The sequence below is a fragment of the Malaclemys terrapin genome, chromosome 14, assembly GCF_027887155.1.
Source record: "Malaclemys terrapin pileata isolate rMalTer1 chromosome 14, rMalTer1.hap1, whole genome shotgun sequence".
Classification (NCBI taxonomy): Eukaryota; Metazoa; Chordata; order Testudines; family Emydidae; genus Malaclemys; species Malaclemys terrapin.
In genome coordinates this window covers 18,889,808-18,906,280 of record NC_071518.1, presented here as the reverse complement: position 1 = coordinate 18,906,280, position 16,473 = coordinate 18,889,808, and the positions used below count along the sequence as shown (strand labels likewise).

General features: G+C 35.9%; 1 protein-coding gene across 1 annotated transcript in view; it reads right to left on the bottom strand.

Moving 5' to 3' along the window:
• Nucleotides 1-16,473, bottom strand: part of LOC128848829 (transcription initiation factor TFIID subunit 4-like) — a 208,415-nt gene that overhangs the window by 149,810 nt on the left and 42,132 nt on the right. Inside the window, exons 8-9 of the mRNA XM_054049034.1 lie at nt 14,636-14,738; nt 9,989-10,103 (exon numbers count right to left, since the gene is read on the bottom strand). Of these exons, the coding sequence (XP_053905009.1) occupies nt 9,989-10,103; nt 14,636-14,738 (218 nt within the window). The remainder of the gene's footprint in view (nt 1-9,988; nt 10,104-14,635; nt 14,739-16,473) is intronic.

Sequence of the window (16,473 nt, the reverse complement as noted above, 5' to 3'; positions counted from 1 at the left end):
CGTGTTTCTCCTTGCCATCTGCCTCAAAATAGTAAGCAGGAACCGAACTATTTACCTTACTATGCTTTAACAATAAGTAAAAATCAATATTTTGTACATAATTTGAGTCCTAATATAGAGCTGCTGATTAACATTCTTTCTGTCTGGTAGTTTTTGAAGATACTGTAACTGCAAAACTCAAAATTCTGAAGTTTTAAAATGTACAATTTACAAGAAAAAAATAAAATCTACGTGTGAATTTTGCAGGTGAAGAAGTCTAAAGATACTAGTCTTAATAATACAGTCAAATAAACCTCACAAAGTACGGTAATTCATTTTAAAAAAAATCTTTTACTTCCATGTTTTTCTATTGAACTTAGTGCTCATGAAAGGTACAAGATACCCTAACGACTGAAAAAAATCCCATTTACCCTCAAAACAGATATGGCCTGGGTAACAGCAGAGTAATGTTCCACAAAGTCTACGCTCTGTCAGTGTTCTTTAACCCTGCTCTTGTGGACACACTTTGCCATTCACACTTGATCTTTGTCTTCTCTTCTGAAACAGTCAAATATAAGGGGTGAGAGGATTGATGTGCACACTTTCCCACCGAGAAATGAACTGAAACTAGAGCTCATTTTTTTGCCACTGGACTGCAGTTCAGTCTTTGGCCAGGAATTCACCATCAGACTACATTTGTCTCACTGAACTGCATATAACGGCAGGTTATCTGACGGCAAAACGTACAACAGAATTGCCTTCTGAGTGTATGTGACTCCATTTGGCTTGATGCCCCTGTGCACAAGCAGGGGAATAATGAAGTAAGATGTGCATGGGTGGGGGCTGACACCAGAGTGCATAGATCAAGGGGATCTACCACCCTGCTGGCCATACAGCAAAACCATCCATGGCCCTGAAGAAAGGCTATGATCTCTGCTGCTGAAATGAAGCCCACTGGAGCACTCCATATCTTATCATCCTTATTAATCTATTGCCGCTGGTGAAAATAGCATAGGCAAAGGACAAGATTATTTTTTTTCCTCGGGAGGGACAAGACTGTGGATGTGGAATCTTTTTGTGAGATGGCGCTGATCAGGATTTGAGGAAAGTGAGTCAAGGGCAATAGCACAAAAAGAAATCTCCATACACTATCTGAGTAAAGGGTCGAGAACTTTATTCACTTATGAGACAGGTTTAAATCCCTAAACCACGGTCTAATAGTAACACTGGCTTTAAAAAGCAATGTAACTGAAAACTTATGTATAGTGCCAGCATTACGGTTTATGCCTGTGATACATGAGAAAATTATTAACCCAAACCATCAATATAAATAGTTGTGGAAAAAGATAACCCTATTGCTGTAAAAATTTAAAAAGTACAGCTATATATATTATGCAAAGGGATCATTACTATGACTGATTACTTCTTGCACTAACATTCGACAATTATGTAAATAGGCATAAATGGAACTCGTACATACATTTGGACAAAACAGTTGTATCAAAGTCAATTTGAATCATGAACATGTGACAATTTTACAGCCAGATCACAGGCCTTACCAAGTACAGTATTACTCATCACGATTTCAATGCCAAACTGTTTTCTCTTTACCAATTATCATGGTGATCCGTCCCCCCTTTTGCCCCCCAGCTACAAAAAAAAGAATAAGCTCCTTAGATATAGTTATTGGAAAGCTACAAAAAAGAGGGATGAGTCATTATTTTCTGTTTGTAAAAACAATGTGGTCCTACCACACCAATTTAAAAATAAATTCTTATTGTTCTTTCTAATGCCACCATAAGTCACTGTACTGCTGAAAACATTCACTGCCTTAAACCCTCTCTGTTAAGTTGCAAGGATGATGTATAAACATCACAAAAAGTAGAATGCTAAGTTTACATAAAGAAGTTTATCCTTTACATTTATATTTATCTTCTAGAGATGCACTCAACTCTTTCCCCTTCTTCTGCATGATACTTTTGCCACCTAATATTTTTTAAAAAGCATACACATTCTGAATAAAAGATTAGAGTCCATACATTATAAACAAAATAAAATAGCCTGCAATTAGTGGCAATAAACTATTTTTTTCTGGAGGGGTTCCAATGATATCAGCAAGAGCATTTCAACGGCACTAATAGTTTAGTTCATCAGGAGAACCCCTGGATAGAATAATTTCTTGCATCTCACTTGCTAATTATTTATCAATAGTTGTGCAGAGAATAAAATATTACAGGAAAGGTAGAAAAAGCAAATTGTAATAGTAATTGGTGATTTGAATCTTCCAGTCTAATAGTAGTCTGTCATTTGCCTTTTTTTTTTTTTTTTAATTTTGAAGAATTATAGAATGGAGGGTAGAGTGGTTTTGGATACTGTAAGAAGAAATGACAAAAAAAACTTGCAAACCTTGTTTCTCAACCGTTTCCCATAAAAATCAACTTTTCACTCCAGATCATTGGGTTTTCAGTAGTAATTCTGTGGAACAAAGATGCCATCCAGTGGTAGGTTAGATTGATAGTTACTATCTATTCCCCATTAGGTTCCTTTGCACATCACATTGTGCTCTAAAGGTACAACACAGCATAGTAGCTGATGATTCCCACTTTTGTTGTATTGTACAGTTCTTAGGGTATTGGAAGCAGCCTCACAATGTAGTGTGTATTATTTATTAGTGTAGGACTGTTTTTTCCCCTCAAGCTCATAATGTTGTCTACATCTTAACAGAGAGATGGTCTAATAGACCATTTTCCCTCCCATATGTAAACACACAAACCACCTTTCCTCCATTCATGTAGGAAACACTGGGGCAATTATAGCATTGCTTACATGAAAAAACGAAATTAAGAAGGAAAGTAATATATATATGTAGTTGTCTTAATGTAATTTTAATGATCATGTGGAAACAGAGAGGAGAGCCAGTGTCATGTAGCCAGCCTCTTTGTGCATTCAATACATTATCACATACACTTTTTCTCTCATACTTGTCAGCAGGATTTGAACCCAAAACCTTCAGATACACAGCACACACCTATTCCACTTGAACTGTGTGGAGTATATAATGGTGGGAGTAGGCTATAGTATTACTCTCCATGTGGACCAACTTGTAGTGGTGGACATGCAACATACTTTGCCAGTGAGTTATACATCTATTTTGGAGAAAGTACTAAAATATGGTATTAGAACTGGAGTTACCACACATATTTACAACTTTCTATTTTGGAATGTGAAAAAATTGTACATGTATCTAGCTTGAAATATCTCTTTGGAACAGCAGAGAATCTGGAAGCCCTACATCAAAAGTTTTAAGAAATGTACAATTTTGAGTGTAAATCATTGATAGTGTCCATTTTAACTATCTGAACAGGACAAGACACTTTGCACATCATAGCAGGATACTGATAGGTCCTAGGAGATTGATTCAATCACTTGACTATGCCAATATGCCACCATGTCACCCAATTTGGAGTGTCTTATTTCAATTACAAAACTGATCTTTTATTTCTAAAATATGAAATAAAAGAGAGTAAACAGAGCTTTGTTTTTACCTATATTTTCCCTTCATATTATTTTAAATATTAAAGGATTTGTGACAATGTTGGAGGCCAACGACTTTAGTTGGGGAAGGATTCAGATGTTCTGTCTTTAGCCATTCCAACATAAGTCTTAACTAGCTTCTGATGAAGTCTACTTGTGAATATGCAACTATTAACACAGACCTTCTTATTTTAAAGGTTTATGGACCAATGGCAGTACACCACAGGTGTTGGCCTTCAACATTAAAAGTGAGCTCAGAGTTTCAGGGGAATCTTATTCTCACTTTGTAGGCATAGGTTCCACAATACATTACTCTGGCAGCACCAGGAGTGGTGTTGATGAGGTTCAGAGGTTACATACAGCCAGCTCTGAAATACAGCTCAGAACAATATGGGGCCTTTGGAAAAGGAAGGTGAACCTAGATAACCACTATACCTATCTATCCCATCTCAAATAAAACAAATCTACATTGGCAGTGTTCCCTATAGCCAGTCACAGCAGTTTCTTTGTTTTCAATCTGGCAGGTCTGTCTTCTATAATGAATGAGATCAGCCAGATGATGGCTTTTAGTCACACTTCACTCGGGGCTGGATCACTGATCACCCTATTACAGTCCCAGTCCCTTAACATTCCTTTTTTTATTATTAAACGTACAGGAAAAGGAGTAAATCTGAAAACGGAATGGAGAGCTAAAAAATAAAAAAATCTACCACCACATACTTTTGTGCAGTTCAAAAGATTGTAAAATAACTGTCTGTGAAAAAATAGGAACTTAAAATTCTCCTAAAAGGCTAAAAGACCACTATCATCATCAGCAAATAAGATTTTTTAATCATTGCCCTATAATTTTAAATCAGATTAAAATTATTATACTAGTGCAAAGCTGAATACTAGTTGAAATAAACTCATTCTACTTTAGCAAGAGTAAATTCCTTTTTAATCTGCACAGGAACCAGAATGATTTCAGGTTTTCAAGATTCAAGTTTCAAGATTTAATTTACAGAGAAACAGGATGCACTGAACTTGTTTTAACTAGATTAGATGGTTTTCAGAGAAGACTCAGCAAAGTTTTCCAAATTCTGCCATGAAATATAATCAATTTTGAAACAGACTTCACATTTGAAACAGACAAAAGTACCAAAGTTATCTAAAAATTGAGAATAGAAACCAAAAAATGTTTGTGCAAAAACATTAATGGCCAGATTTATGAATACTTTACAGACTTCTCGTAGAACCTTACTCCTCAATTAGTCCTGTTGTACTCAGTGGAACTATTAGTGGAGTAAGGTACCCGTTGTGACAATAGTTACTATAATCCGGCTTTAAATTATTTTACATATAGGAAAAAAGAAGGGTATACAATACCAACATCTCAAAATGTCTGAAACGATGAAGAACATTTTGTAGAGAGATTAGGGCTGTCGATTAATCACAGTTAACTCATGCGATTAACTCAAAAAAATTAATTGTGCTGTTAAACAATAATAGAATCCCATTTATTTAAATATTTTTGGATGTTTTCTACATTTTCAAATATATTGGTTTCAATTACAACACAGAATACAAAGTGTACAGTGCTCACTTTATATTTATTTTTTATTACAAATATTTGTACTGTAAAAAAAACCCACAAAAGAAATAGTATTTTTCAACTCACCTAATAAAGAGATTGCACTACAATATTTGTATCACAAAAGTGCAACTTACAAATGCAGAATTATGTACAAAAATATAACTTCATTCAAAAGTAAAACAATGTAAAACTTTAAGGCCTACAAGTCCACTCAGTCCGATTTCTTGTTCAGCCAATCGTTCAGACAAACAAGTTTTTCTTACATTTGCAGGAGACAATGCTGCCTGCTTCTTGTTTACAATGTCACCTGAAAGTGAGAACAGGTGTTTGCATGGCACTGTTGTAGCCGGTGTCGCAAGATATTTACGTGCCAGATACACTAAAGATTCATATGTCTCTTCATGCTTCTACCACCATTCCAGAGGTCATGCGTCCATGCTGATGACAGATTCTGCTCAATAACTATCCAAAGCAGTGCGGACTGACGTATGTTCATTTTCATCATCTGAGTCAGATGCCACCAACAGAAGGCTGATTTTCTTTTTTGGTGGTTTGGGTTCTGTAGTTTCTGTATCAGTGTTTTGCTCTTTTAAGACTTCTGAAAGCATGCTCCACACCTCGTCCCTCTCAGATTTTGGAAGGCACTTCAGATTTTTAAACCTTGGGTCGAGTGCTGTAGCTATCTTTAGAAATCTGATATTGGAATCTTCTTTGTGTTTTGTCAAATCTGTAGTGAAAGTATTCTTAAATCAAACAACATATGCTGGGTTGTCATCCGAGACTACCAAAACACAAAATATATGAAAGAATGTGGGTTAAACCATGGAGCAGGAGACATACAATTCTGTCACAAAGTTCAGTCACAAATTTAATTAACACTTTTTTTTTAACAAGCATCATCAGCATGGAAGCATGTCCTCTGGAATAGTGGTCGAAGCATGAAGAGGCATATCAATGTCTAGCGTAGCTAAATACCTTGCAATGCCAGCTACAAAAGTGCCATGCGAACTCCTCTTCTCACTTTCAGGTGACATTGTAAATAAGAAGCGGTCAGCGTTATCTCCCGTAAATGTAAACAAACTTGTTTCTCTTAGCGATTGACTGAACAAAGAGTAGGACTGAGTGAACATGTTGGCGCTAAAGTTTTACATTGTTTTGTTATGGAGTGCAGTTATGTAACAACAAAAATCTACATTTGTAAATTGCACTTTCATAATAAAGAGATTGCACTACAGTACTTGTATGAGGTGAATTGAAAAATACTATTTCTTTTGTTTGTCATTTTTACAGTGCAAATATTTGAAATAAAATGAGCACAGTACACTTTGTATTCTGTGTTGTAACTGAAATCAATATATTTGAAAATGTAGAAAAACATCCAAAAATATTTAATAAATTTCAATTGGTATTCTATTGCTTAGCAGTGCAATTAATCATAATTAATTTTTAATCGCGATTAATTTTTTTGAATTAATCGTGAGTTAACTGCGATTAATTGACAGCCCTAATTTAATTGCAATATATCTATCCAATCAAGCGTTACTCTTTCCATTCAGACCTGTCCTCAAATAATTATTTACAACATAATTCATGATAGCTTGGATATGGACAATTAATTCATCTGATTTGAAAACTGGATAAGGAACCATAGTCAATGAACAAACAGACGCGTGTCAAGTTGTGATGGGGCGAGGAGTAGCGTGCCACAGAAATTAGTGTTAAGTAGAGTCTTAATACATTTATTCCCAACAAACAAAGTAAAGGCATACATTCACGCTCACCCTGCCATTATGATACTCAACCAGCCAAAAACACTAATACCTTGTCTAACACACTAACTTTCAATTCAACAATATTATCCCTCCCAACGTACACAAAGAAGTGAAAAAATCAAATTTTCAGAAAATTAATTCTGTACTCAAAGAGTAAGTGCTATAAATTTGGGGAGGATAACCTATATTATTCACTATGCTTATGCAAATAAAAAACAATGTAAACCATGCTTAATGTGCAAATGTAAATGCAATCTGAACTATGGAGTCACTATTGCATCTCCAAACACTTGTCATTACAGGTAGCCATTTATCATCTCAATTTATAAATCCAACTATCAAAGAATTTAATATATACTTCCCAAGATTGTAGAATTGGCAGATTAGCATAGCACCGTGGTTCTCAAACTTTTGTACTGGTGACCCCTTTTCACATAGCAAGCCTCCGAGTGAGACTCCCGCTTATAAATTAAAAACAGTTTTTAATATATTTAACACTATTATAAATGCTGGAGGCAAAGCAGGGTTTGGGGTGGAGGCTGATAGCTCGCGACCCCCCAATGTAATAACCTCATGACCCCCTGAGGGGTCCGGACACCCAGTTTGAGAACCCCAGTAGCAGATTAGATCACAATGGTGTGGCCCCTCATGGATTTCAAGGAGACTTCTGTTTGTCTCTCCTCCCCGTTTGCAGAAATACAATACTTCGGAAATACTATTATATTTTTGGTATTATAGTAGCGCCCAAAGGCCCCCAAACAAGATTGGAGCCTGCCTATGGCAATAATGTTCATCTTTAGGTATCATTACAGGTAACGACACCATACACATGAATGGGGTACTTCACATTTTTCCCTGACAAATTTTAGCCAGGATGAGTTTTTACCCAAGATAAAACACTATATGAAGTTATGAGGGTTTTATTTTGGGGAAGTTAGGGGATTGACAACTGGGCTTATGAAGGGAAACTAGCTTCCATCTTAACTATAGAGCACTAACCATCACTCCACAATGCACTGCGAATCTAACTTTTACCATAATAATTATTGTCAATATTGAAGGCTAAGCTACCATTTGTGAAACCCTCAGTTCATATGTGCCTCGCATGTATAAATCCCTCACACTCACTTCAGTAAACAACTTTTTATATTGGAAAAAATAGTTCAGCAAGATATGATAGACTTAGTGTTTACATGATTAAAAGAAAATGTCTAGAAAAATAAAGTTCACATTTCTATTACTAGTGACCAACCCTTTGCCCATAAGACAGAAAAACTAAAGTAAGTTATTTTAAAGAAAGAGTATGAAATAATGAAACAAATATGCAATAATAAAGCACCAAGGGTAAAATGAATTTATACATAACACAACTATTTTTCAAAATTTTTGCTCTGCTCAGATGCCAGTTTGCCTTCTGGCTACAAACACATTCTTCACACACGCTGGGAATGTTGAGGAAAACTAGTCAGCATTCAGAGGATTAATACAGATTTCCAGCTCTATGCCTTTAGGCTTAATAGTCAGACATCTATTTGTCCTCAGGAGAGGTTAGGGGTTGAAATGCAAATATGCAAACAATGGAATCCTTTGTTAAGATATCAAGAAAAAACTCCATTTCTACTACTGTTTAATAAATCCTTGCAATTCTATGGATTTATTTAAATTCAGCATTGTGTCTTACTATTTTGAACAAGAAAACAATGCAAGAAAACAAACACATTCATTCTGACTAAAATTTGTTCTCTAAAGGAAAAATGACATACACCCTTGACAGCTTATTTACCAAACTCACTAAAGATTTATTGATTTATCAATCAGTGCCTTGAGCATTTGCTTCTCCCCTAGGGAAAATTAACAATTCCAACTAACCTAATATATTCTACGTATAAACTAAGTGAATGAAAGAATCAATCCTGGCACAATTTACAACATCCAGTTAAAAAAAAAAAAAAATGCTGTCCCTTTTGGTGTATGTAAAATTGAAAGCCATGCTAACGAAGAATAAATGCCTATGTTGCTTACTAATACAAAAAATATTTATTAAGACAGTACAATTGAACCCAACATACATTTTAAATCATTTAAATACTCAGTGGGAGGCAAGTGCATTGGAAAATAAAAAATTGAATGATTTTGCTTCTAGATTAATACTAAGTACTACCGCTATTAGTTGCAATGCTGACATGCCTCAGAGCAGAGATATTTCACAACGTCCTACAAATTCTCTTTTACTCTACCTGTAAAAGTCTAAGCTGGTCAATTAATTACTGATTTGATGAGGTCAGATCAAAGTAAGTATCCTAAAGGAAGAATGTGACTGTCTAAAAATACTTTCCCATTTTAGCAAATAAATAGGAAAAAAGGGCAATATTTTAAAAGGAATTAAAATGCACTTACATCAATGAAACAAAATTAAAATGAAGGTGGGAGGGCGATAAAAGCAGCAAATATAACATTAGCTTTCCACTACAGTATTAAAAATGTTCAAAACCTATAACATACAGTAATATTTATAAAAGTTTGAAGGGTATTCAAAATAACAGGCACAGCAGCTCAATAAACCCATGCTACTGGGCTGAACTTCTGCAGCTCCTGACCACTACAGGAACCCAAAGAATGCCCCAAGTTGTGCCACGCAAACAAATCACATCAACAGCAAATAAGGCAATGAAGTTTCTCTCTTCAGTTCTAAAGAACAGTTTTTTCCCTAGGCTTCATACCTGCAGCTGACCTGCACAAGCCTATCTACATACAGTATGCCCTGCTGTCACAATTACGATCATCTCAACAAGGTACATCTCATATGAGTGTTACAATCTGATTAATAAAAATAGCTGTATTGCACCCTTATGAAAACCTCATCTACATAGCTTCCTTTACTAAAAAAAAATTCATATTCACAAAAGTGATTTGTAAGGTTTATTAAATATTTTTTAAAAATCTGCATTTGGGGAAAAAAAATCTGGTGTCTTTCCTTTTTTTAAAAAACGTTGAACTAAATAAGCAGATTGCCATCCAATCAAAGTGCATGGGAAATCTAGGAATTATTATAAAATACTGCCCTCTGGTGTTAAGCCCATTCTAAATTGTGTGTGTGGGGAAGGGGGTTGTTGTTGTTTTTTCTTTTTACCTGAAAGATCCACCTCCAGGGTCATTCAACTTGTTTTTCTGATTTGCAGAGACCTGAACACCAAAGCCCCCAGGACTTCGGCTGGCTTGTATTGTTGGTGCCTTCCCTACTGTGCCTGAAAAACACCAAGCAATGTTATTATGAGCTGTCTTAGACAATTTACATCAAAGAACCTTCTGTCCAGGAACTAAATTTAACTGTCTCTAAATTGCAAACAAAAGCAAGTTGTTATTTTTAAAGGTTCCATTGCTGAAGAAGAGAGAACAATTTAAAAAATAATGATGAATATTAACTTTTTTTCAACATTTACTTGTGAAAAAATTGAAGATTCTAACACTGCAAACCATTATTCATAGCTAGCTAAAATATAATTAATGGCAATAAATATGTTTGCAACTACCAGTAAACTGCTCTTCTACAGAATCTGCACAGAATAAGCAAACAGGAACTGAAATAACTTATTTTAAAGGAGAAGCAAGTGGTACCATCTAAGAGTTTTGGTAAAAATCATGTTTAAAGATATTCAATAATACTGTAGTATTTTGTCTTTGAAAAGTAAAATATATTTTCTTATTTTCCTATATAATGGTTCACTTTGTTACAATTAACAACCACACACATTTTCAGAGTTAAAAAAACAGTTTGAGTTACTGTTTTACACAGTGCATAAAAATACACCTCTACCCCGATATAACGTGACCCGATATAACATGAATTCAGATATAACGCGGTAAAGCAGAGCTCCGGGGGAGCAGGGCTGCGTGCTCCAGCGGATCAAAGCAAGTTCGATGTAATGCGGTTTCACCTATAACACAGTAAGATTTTAGCTCCTGAGGACAGCGTTATATCGGGGTAGAGGTGTATGTAAAATTTGAAATAAAATCCTATTGAAAGCCCTACACTTATTTTCTCATTTTAAAAAATATTTTGTAAGCAATTCACTTCTGTATCTATACTATGAAAAAATACTTTCAAGTACATAGTTATATAAATCAAAGTAAAGATTTTCAAATGGGCCTAGCTGCACTCAATGCCCATTGAGAGTCAATAGGAATTGGTCATCTAATTCCCATCAGTGCTTTAGAAAATTCCAACCAAAACACATAACAAATTTCTGTTACTAATTAGCAATAAAAATTACCACAAAGCAATAGAGCTCTGGAAGATCAATGCAAGGAAACATTATACCAGGGCTTGAATTAAAAAGTTTTGATCAAGTGGAATTTTTACATTTTTAAGTGATACTTTAGTTTACTGCTTATATACTTTATTAGTCACATCTACTCAGGCTATAGGTGGTCTGATTCTCTTTATCGTTCTTCAGTGCAAGCTCTTTTTAGACATGTATAAAATATTAAAAATTAAGGTCTTCTGAATTGATAAATTCTTCCCTTTTTATGCTTTCAAATCTCAATGACTATTAATGAGTTACATGCACATGTAAAGAAGACCTTGAGACACCTTCAAAATCATCTGAAAGACCTTCTTGCAGTAGTCTTATGACTCATTTATTATCTGCAAGTGGGCATGCTTTCATGAACCTTTGTGATTTATATTATTTTTTGTTTCATAAGCCCTAAAAACTAAAGCATGATTAGCTGAATTAATAAATTATTTAACAACATATGCTTTTCTGTAACAAAAGGATTTGCCTTGACTGAGGACAGCATTTTTTTTAATTCTAAGATCTTTGTTCAACTTCAGTCTGAGCTCTCAAGACAAAAATTTATTTGACAGTCTTTGTTCAATCCCTCAGTCTACTGTGTATTACAGAAACCTCTGTATGAAGCCTCAATCTTGGAAAATCCACAGTAAGATTTAGGCCATCAGTTTCTAGGCCCAGGGAATGAACATGTATTGTGACATATTGAAGATCCATGAGATGACACAAATAGCATCAATCCTTTAGATGGTCAACTCATGTATCTGTTTCAGGTAAACTAATTAGAAGACTTTTTATTGAGTGAACTGGAAAGCATGGGATAATGAATGAAATAGAAGAAAAATTAACATAGTTCAGCATGTGCTATTTCTGTTCAGGAGACTCAAAGGGGCATTAATAATAAAAAAGCTGCAATGGCTCTGGCAAGGTGTAACAGATTTAGTGTATACTGTTAAAAATAAAGTAATGAAACAGTAGTAATGTTCATCCAGAATTAATTAGCATCAATAGTTTGATTTTTCAATGGATGCGAAACTTTGATCCAAGAATATTACAGAAAGTACAGCAATGCAGTAGTCAATCCTTTAGTTTCCTGAAAGCAATCTAAACATATATAAACTGTCATATCTAAACTGTATATAGAGAATTAAATTCCACTTGCCTTCACCCCATGAATATGAATTTTCTCAAATGGATCTGACAGAATGTAATTAAGTATGAGGTTTTAAATCTGGGATGATGTATACGTCCTTTTCTATTTTTAACAGCTACTGTATGTATATAAGCAACAATTTCCTAGGTTGCGTACTTTGTTGTTGCAAGGCCCAAAGCAAAGATAGAAACCTTGATAATGATTTCTTTGTTTATTAAGGTAGCCCAACACAATTTGCAATAACTTTTGTAAATTAAAATCAGCTGTTGGACTGGATACCTCAAGAGACTGATAATGACATACAGAGTCTTTCACCATTAGGTCATAGGTTTAAGTATAGGCAGCAGGGTCTGGAGGAATGAGCCTGAGATTAGTTGTCAGTAAGTGCCTAGTTCTAATCCTGGCTCTGCCAATGATGTGTAGCCTTTGCCAAGCTACTTTACACCCCACTGGCTCCGTTTCCACAGCTGCATGGCCTGGTTTACACTGTTTTTGTACTGGTGTAATTACTTCAGTAGGGGGTATGAATTTTTACTTAAACAGTTATACCGGTACAGCCCCTCATGTGGACGTAGTTATACAACTATAAAGATACCTGACAGTCTGCCTACACTGAAAAGTTGTACTGCTTTAACTATACCAGTAAAGTTAAAGCAGCACAAACCCCATTATACCAGGATAAAGATGCTTTGTCCTGCTATACCTATTCCTGTATGGAGAGGGGAATGTGTTATACTGTGTAAGACACCAGCATAACTGTGTTCACATTAGGGGGTTGTACTGTTTTAACAATACTGAGATAGTTAAAGCAGTATAACTTGCATGCAGACAAGCCTGTAAACAGAGATAACAATACTCATCTCACTTAGGGGAGTTTTAAGAATTAATGTTTCTAAATGCTTTGAATGTGTAAAGCTTTATATAAATGCTAAGAATTATTCTTTAGGCAAGATTGTGAATCCCACCTGTTACCACCTCATGGCCAATCAATGGGCTACATGAAATAAATGTGCTTTTTAGCCATAGTTTAACAGAGAGATGTCCACATCATGCAAACTTTCATCACCATTAGCACCACTGTTGGCATTCTCAGCACAGAGGCCAAGCACTGAATAGGCATGGAAATCAAATTAACCTTCTCACATTAAGGTACACCAATCAGGATTCCGAGTGTGAAAGCTTGCATTCTCATTACATATTAAATAATTTTTGTGTTAATAAATTTAGGATCTTAGTGTCAGTGTTGTCAATCCAATACTTCTTTTAAGAAGTAAACTCACTTCAACCCTGACTGGAGAAAGTAGTCCCAAGGATGAAAAGACAGATCAGTCTCCATGCCCAGGCAACCCTTGGCCTTTCTGAAGTGAATGGTCAGTTAGAGTGTCAACTGGTGCTAATCCTAATGGCGGGTTTAGGAGGTATATACTTGCCCATGGGCAACAGGAGAGACCAAATTACTCATCAGACAGACAATAATGATTTTAGACATTCCCAATCTAGATTGGATTCAGACTGAAGACCTTAAGATGACAAGCTCTGTATACCATTACAAATACTCGGTTATCTAACTGCCTGCATCCAAAAAGATATTTGACAACTGTAAAGAGAAACAAGGTTAAAGATGGAAAGTAATAAAGGGGTGCTGGGAAACACACACAAGAACTTCTAGAGAGAATAAGGAGGAGAGAATAAGCCAGTCCATTAATCTATCTTTGCACAGCTGTATAGAACATCCAGGTTCAATACCTAGCCTCTTGCACCCCAGATTGTCAGTGACTAGGCATGTTGCATGCAGCACTCAGTCTCTGGTATCACAAAAAGTGACATTGGTGGCAGATGAAAGGCATATAGCTGAAAAGTTTCTCAAAGGGGTCCTACCTGGTCCTCTGCAGCTGGAAAGACAGTGGCTACAATGTGTGGCCTCAAAGGTGAGAGATAAAGCAGGGAGATTAAACCAAAGCATTCTCAGGGCTGCATCAGAAAAGTGAAGAAAGTCTTTCCCACATGAGGGGAAAAGGTCATACAATAAAACAGTAAAAACCATATCCCTTACTTCATTCGGACCGTCACACAAGAAACTGCTGAGTGCAACCTAAGCAAGTTAGGATGTAGCCTTAAATTAGTAGTTATAAAACAGTTAGCTATATCAGTCTGAAAAATATGTCAAAATTATATAGTGAAAACATGCATTTTCAGCCAGGAAAATGTAAAAGGTAATGTCAAGCCTGCCAATGTCAACTCTCAGTTTTCCCCATGCTACTACTTTGTAATAAAATTAAAATTAAATTCATACAAATGTAACATAAGCTCACTAGAACATTTAAACCCATACCTTGTGGTCTAATGGTCTGAGTTATTACCACTGGCATCCTAATCTGGGTAGTCTGGCAAGCAGGGTTTCGTTTCACAGTTTGAGCAGATGTTGACTGGATAATCTGGTATTATTGAAAAAAAGTATACTTATATTATACTTTATACACAAACACACACAGCGTATATATAAATTAACATGTATAATTACTAATATAAGCATGTGGGTCTCCAGAAGCACAGCCAGCTGGTGACAAAAGTCATATTAAGGGGGGTGGGTGTGTGTGTGTGTGTGTCTCTCTCTCTCTCTCTCTTCATACTGGTCACTAGTTTCAGTGGTGTTCATCTACTGCCCCATAGGCTTTTCCCTTTTTTACTATTTTTGTTAGTACACCTCTGCATTTTTAATAAATATTAAAAGTTAAATCTCAAGTGGTTATGCAAGACTTGCAGTCACACACGCAAAAATGGGAAACAGGGACTTTTTATAGTCACTGTGTCAGCTTTTACCTTGTGCCATTTATTTTTAAAATCAGAGAATTTTATTGCTACAATTAATCTTGGGCCAAAGCCTATTGCCCTTTTTGAAATTCTCAATTAAGTCAGAACAAGATAAGAACCTTTCAACTTGATCCCTTATAAATAAAAACAGAACAACAAAATCTGCGAGGGTCACGTCTCAATGATATCAAAATACATGTTCATAATATCAGGAACAGGATAGCACAGATGTAGAACAGCAGACTGTCGAGTACACGTGGCTTTCTCAGAGGGAGACGAAATCCATAAATAAACTAAAAAAATTGCAAGAAAAGTTTAATGATTTTGTATGAGAGAGAGAGAGAGAGAGGAACTGCATCCACTTTAAAGGACGGTAATGACACAGCCATGACTAGTTGAAGATAAAGCTACACAGACAACTCAGGGTCCTGAAGACATCACAACTCACACAACCTTCACAATCATGGCTGTATCATTACCATCCTTTAAAGTGGAAGCAGTTTCTCTCTCTTTCTCATATAAAATCAATAACATTTCCTGCAGGATGACTGTACTACAATTCAGATTGCAACCTAATTTAATATGTTACACAGAGCAAACAGGAAACAATGCATCTTTGTTTGGCTCATCAGCATTATTCTTACGAACTGTACCCCAGAACATCTTACAACTATACAGGCCAAATCCCAGATTTAAAAAGGAATTTTGCAGGATTATAAATACAGTGAAAATGAGAAATTATGTTTCCAAATTTAGTTTTGAAAATAGATGGAGAAGGAATGGAGGTAGGAAGATAAAGGAAAGGTTTCCATCACCAGAAATTGAACAAAAGATTCCTGCATCATAAGCAGTGAAATCGTGGGAAGAGGGAAGGAGATTGGGACTAGTTAAACAGAGGGAGTGTGAAGAGGAACTGAATGAAACATGGTTGGTGGGGTAGGCTAAAGTAAGACCAGGGAGTTTTCAAAACAAGGGGGGCAATTCTGAATTGTGTCTGAAATTAATGAGGAGCCAGTGGAGGAGTATAAGGATGGGCATGATGTGTGATCGTGATTCTTTGTACGTGGGAGAAGACAGGCAGCAGCATTCCGTACATGCTGGAATTTGGAGAAGTGGGAGGCCATAGTCAATCTGAGAAGAGACAAAGACATGCATGGATGAGGAGTCATCATAACTGTGTACACAAGCAATGTTACAGAGGGGGGGAAACCAACTTGAAAGAACAGGAAAAGTGGGAGGGAACAAGAAAGTTCAATGAAAAAGGAGGCAGCTACACTTATGGACACAGAAGGGAAAAAACAGAGGTCTCTGTTAAGCTGGGAGACAGAGCAGCTGCATGTATTTGGGAATGCTCCTTTT